The following is a 4923-nucleotide window of genomic DNA, read 5'->3' on the forward strand; positions in this document are numbered from 1 at the left end:
AAGTCAGACTCCCCTGAGCCCTTCCACACATCCTGCCTGAGTGCCCCTCCTCTGTGCCCCTGGGGAATGGATTCATCAGGGTGTCATGAAACTGGCTTTGGGTGCCCCTGGGCAGGCACAGCAGGAAAGGAACATAAAGCTGGAACCCATCTAAGAGCTGCTTGAATTTGTTCTTAAGCATAGATAACTACTTTCTCTACTATTCCATGCAGCTGGAAGAATCTTTGGTGAGTACGAATCCTGCGTGGGCAGACAGGAAAAACAACTCTGAAATACAGCTCAGTCATTATCTTATTTTTCTTCAAAAGATCCCTGAGAGATCACTATTATCTATATTTTACAGATGAAAAATATGTAACATTTATCCTGCTAAGTGGTTTGGTGGTACTCTAGCGTTCCCATTTGCTTCTAAAATTTTGTCAACAAATATTAAGTGCCCCAATGCCTTTAGAAATAAACTGAAAAGTGCTGTTGGTTATAAAACTTTTATTATTTTTAACAATGTGTGTACATTCTAGGAATAAGGAAAAATACAAATAAGTAGAATTTTAAAAACCCCCCATAATTTTACCACCACCTGTACTTTTTGTCTTTCATGTTTTTCTATGCATATATGTAATATACAAATGTACTCTTCCCTTTCAAAAATATGATTTCACATATTACCTAGTAACTTTTTTCATTTTATATCCCCTCAACAAGCTCTTTTTGTACAAATGAGTAAAACTCTCCTCTTAAAAGGCAGAGGCTTGTAGATGGGTTCAAACTATGATAAACAATGAGCAGATAACAAGAGCTAAGCTGAAATCAACAAGCTACGCTAATGGCAACAAGTTAAAAAACAGAAAGGTGGACAGAGGTCTATCAGGAAAATGCAAATCAGAAGAAAGCTATATGGGAAAGTTAATATCAGGAAAAGCATTCTTAAAAACTACATTAAATAGGGGTAAGGGTGATTCCGATTAACCTTCCAGCGCATCACAATAAGTTTGTTTCTTACTCTCCTGATCTCATCTATTTCATTCACTTCTCTGAACATATCTTCATTGTTTAAATGCCCATTGTGTATGTCTTCTTTAAATTCCTGCAAAGACTGAATCAGCTTTTCTTTGAAAGTTTCTTCTGCTTTTTCTTCCTCTTCTAGTTCCTTTTCCTCCTCTTCTGGCTCTTTTTCTTCCTCTGGCTTTTCCTCAGGCTTCGGCTCCTCCTCAAGCTTTGGTTCACTGTCATTTTCTGGCTTCCCTTCAATTTTTTGACAGGGTTTCATCTTGTGTGTGCCTGGCTCCCTTCCGGGCCTCCTTTCCTTTCTTCCCCTGCTTATTCCTCCTCGAATGCAGTTACTTCTAGGAAGCAAGAAAAAGATGGTAAATCAAAGGCTTGGTGAGTTGTCCAGTGCTCTGGACAGAGGTCTCAGCATTTGCTTGTTTTAATTCAGAGCTATCATCAGCTGTCCCGGCCGACTCAATGAGCAAATCAGGGCTTTCCTGAGGCTGCTCTTACCTCCACTTTCCACCTCCTCACCTTTCTCTGTCTGTCTGTCTGTCTGTGTGTCTCTTTCTCTCTTTCTCTTTCTCTCTCTCTCTTTCTCTCTCTCTCTCGTCCCTCCCGCCAACCTCTCCAAGGCTCTTCTTCCTGCCTCCCTGCCCTCTGCAACACTTCTTTCCAACGGGACACAAGCCTAGACCCTCCTAGAACAGAGCAGGCCCAGGGGATGGGATGGAGGAAGGGGGGTGGGGAGGTCCAGTGGGGATCACCACCTCTGTTCTACCCTCGCCCACCTCCAGCCGAAGGGTCTTTCTTACTGGCCAGGCTCTTACCTACCTGTACAGGTCCGGGCAGTTTCTTGCTCGCCTTTTCTAGCCTGGCGTTAGAGCTCAGAACAACAGCCCTGCAGACCTGCGGACAAACGGAAATGCCAGTGGAGGGTGGGGGTGGGGGTGGGGTGGGGGTGGGGTGAGGGGGTGGGGCGGGGCTTGGTGGACCGACCAGCACCACGTACCTTTCTCCCCGTTAAGGTTCTCCGTTATGGTAACTTTCCCACCTTCTGTTTACCCCACTTCTCTCCTCTCCACTGTGCAAGTTAGCCCAAATTTCCCATCAGACAGGCAGCAGAAAAAGCAGATTATTTGCAAAATATCTTTAAGACTGAGGCGGGGTTGGAGGGGTGGGGGGTGGGGGAAATGGGGTGGGGGAGGCGGGGGTGGAGGAGAGCGGTCTGAAGTGACGGAGGCCGGACGATTATTTTTTTTTTTTTTTTTTTAATAGAGGCATGTTATTTATTTATTTATTTGTTTGTTCTGTTTATACAAGCACTGGGTACAGTCAGAAGCGCGGGAGGGTGAGAGAATTCACCAGAGCCAGAGCGGGGAGCAGAGCAGGCAGAAGGACCGAAGCACACTGCTGAGGGGAGCAGCGGGCGGCAGGAGAGGTCTGCGCGCCATGTAGGACCCTCCTCCGGGGGCCGGGGAGCAGCCGGGGATCGAACCGGCGCTGCAGAAGCCGCGGGCACCTTCGCAACCCAGCGCTCAACCACTGCGCCACCGGGGAGGCCCGGGACGATTATTTTTAAACGATCACAGGTTTCCTCGTCCTTCTCCTCCGCCCCTCGCCCCAGTCCCGTTCCCAAAAGTCATTTCCTGAAAACCTGGAGGTGAGACGTGGAGAGAAGGACTTTGACCTGGACTCCCTTAACTCTCTGCCCTAGGCGACCCCCACCCTGGAAGTCCCTCGGCAGCACTTACTCTGAAACTAACCTGCAAAATTCCAGCAAGCTGACGCCTCCGCACCCTGGCCGGGGAAGCGCCGTCCGCGCCGCTCGAGGAAGCTGGTACCCAGACGGGAACAAGGACCAGACTAGCAGGACTTCTGCACACGTCGACTCCTGGTCACGTGAGGGCGACGTCACCAGTGAGCTCGGGTCCCCAATTTCCACTCCCACCAAAAGCGCGGCAGAAGTGGACCCGCCCTCTGCCCCCCTCTCCCTCGGCCCCTTCCCCTCCCGCCTTATACTTTTGCCCCTGTCAGTCTTTTTTGTTGTTGCCTGTCCCAGAGCGGAAAATTAGATTTGCCTTCCTCTGATTACTAGGGAGGGGCTGCATCTTTCTCTGGAGCTACTGAACTTTTCTACTTCTTTCCAGAATTGTCTTCCTGCCTTCCATTCCCACAATTATGAACTCCTCTACACGTCGTCCCTCCCTCAGCCTCCATTTCATCTGCAATCTCGTCATGGACTGTCCTAGAGAGTTGGTTTGGCACCAGGTTGTGGAAAAAAAAAAAGAGCCCGAGACAGTAGTGAGATTTTCGAATGCAGTTTTTTACTTTATTCTTGATACTTTTATATTCTTTTTCTAAAGTAACATTTTTTTGATTGTTGGAAAAGGCAAAGCCAAAACTTTTAGTTAAATGAGTTAATACATGGACAGTGCTGAGAATAGTGCCTAGCATATGGTAAGTGCTTGAAAAGTGCAGGATATTATTATAATCACATTGGGATTTCATGGGAGGAAAAGAGTTCAAAATGAAAGCAAAAAGGTAATGTTTAACTCCAGAGACTAAGCAGTGGTCGTTGCCAGGAGTCTGTGCAGCCTACAGAGCCATCAGTTGTGAGGTACACCTTATGAGCCCTAGTTCCCTCATCTGAAAGAAGAGCATAACATCCCACTCATAGAACTGACTGTTGGGAGTTCTAAATGACACTTGGCTGAATGCACTTGGCTCATAGAAAGTGCAATATCTATCTTCCACAGTTTTTGGTTACCTTTCAACCTCAGTCAGACTTGGGTAAAAGCCACAAATTTGCCAATAAAAATTGCATATAGAGAGAATATGTATAAAATCTATCTATCAATGCAAATCTACTTATTTGGCATCTCGAATATACAGTTCATCCATTTATTCATTCAACATATAGTAATTAGGCACTTACTAGAGACTGTGAACCCAAATCCATCTGTCTTTTATTTTTTTTTTGTTAAAGATTTATTTTATTTATGCACAAGGGGTTGTAGGCCAGAGGTGTGTGTGGGGGGAGAGGATTCATCAGAGACAGAGTGGGGAGCAGAAGAGGCAGATTGACTGAAATACACTGCTGAGGGGACCAGGGGGTGAGCAGCCGGTGAGACAGGAGAGGTCTGTTGTGCCATGTGGGTCAGCTCCCTGGTGGGGATGAAACTCCTGCTGCAGTGGCTGCCTATAGCTTCATAGTGCTGAGACTCAACCCCTGGTGCCACCAGGGAGGGCCCCATCTGTCTCTTTTAGACCAGTCTTCTCAGTTATTATTCTTGATTGGACGTGTCAGGGCAGTGGGGCTGCATCCAAAACCCAGGCTGACTTCTAAAGGCAAAAATCCCAACTAGCCAAATTCACCTTTGAAACTTTTGGATCCCTACTTCATAGCATAATAATGTAAGTTGTAATGTTATGGGGAGGGATGAGGAATCATATAAAAGTAAGCACTTAAGTACTTAGAAGTTTATGGGAATCTGGATTTTTAAAAAAGTTTCATATCTATAATTTTCAAGTTTTACCTGAATTACCTGAGGTTTACCTGTATTACATACACAGAACAATGAAATATATATTTTTACGATAACCCAGACTTCATTCACTGTTGCCACTATTTATATACATAAATAATATATAATCCACACATAAATGTGTGCAATTTAATGGGGGTGTGTGAGAGGGGATGAGGAAGGAAGTGGATAGAGCATTGGGAGGTTTGGTGGAGGGTGAGTGAAACGTGTGCACCTATAAAGGTGTAAAAATATACCCCCAAAGTTATATAGACGTGAACAACTGGCAAATTAAACAACAAAGAAATGGATATATATTTCTATCTATCTATCTATCTATCTATCTATCTATCTATCTATCTATCTATATATATATATATATATCTTTCCTAGATTCTGTGTGAGAGGA

At 45.3% G+C, this 4923-nt stretch overlaps 1 protein-coding gene across 3 annotated transcripts; it reads right to left on the reverse strand.

Annotated features, from left to right (window-relative positions):
- Window positions 1–448: 448 nt before the first annotated feature.
- On the reverse strand, window positions 449–2897 carry TCEAL9 (transcription elongation factor A like 9). Of its 3 annotated transcripts, none has more exons than XM_037512961.2 (3): window positions 2754–2897; window positions 1822–1896; window positions 449–1340 (listed from the first exon to the last, which is right to left on the reverse strand). In XM_037512961.2, the coding sequence occupies exon 3, from the start codon at window positions 1265–1267 to the stop codon at window positions 932–934; it is 336 nt and encodes a 111-aa protein (XP_037368858.1). In that variant the 5' UTR covers window positions 1268–1340; window positions 1822–1896; window positions 2754–2897; the 3' UTR covers window positions 449–931. The 3 variants fall into 3 exon arrangements, with proteins under 3 accessions (XP_037368858.1, XP_037368857.1, XP_037368859.1); XM_037512960.2 differs by having other exon boundaries at window positions 449–1343; XM_037512962.2 differs by having other exon boundaries at window positions 449–1343; window positions 1818–1896.
- Window positions 2898–4923: the final 2026 nt, after the last annotated feature.

Source organism: Talpa occidentalis, unplaced genomic scaffold (assembly GCF_014898055.3).
Source record: "Talpa occidentalis isolate TD23 unplaced genomic scaffold, MPIMG_talOcc4v2.1 talOcc4.15, whole genome shotgun sequence".
Classification (NCBI taxonomy): Eukaryota; Metazoa; Chordata; class Mammalia; order Eulipotyphla; family Talpidae; genus Talpa; species Talpa occidentalis.

What these genes read in the sequence shown, in the direction of transcription:
- TCEAL9 (XM_037512961.2), bottom strand. Translation starts at nt 1,267, where the DNA reads ATGAAACCCTGTCAAAAAATTGAAGGGAAGCCAGAAAATGACAGTGAA.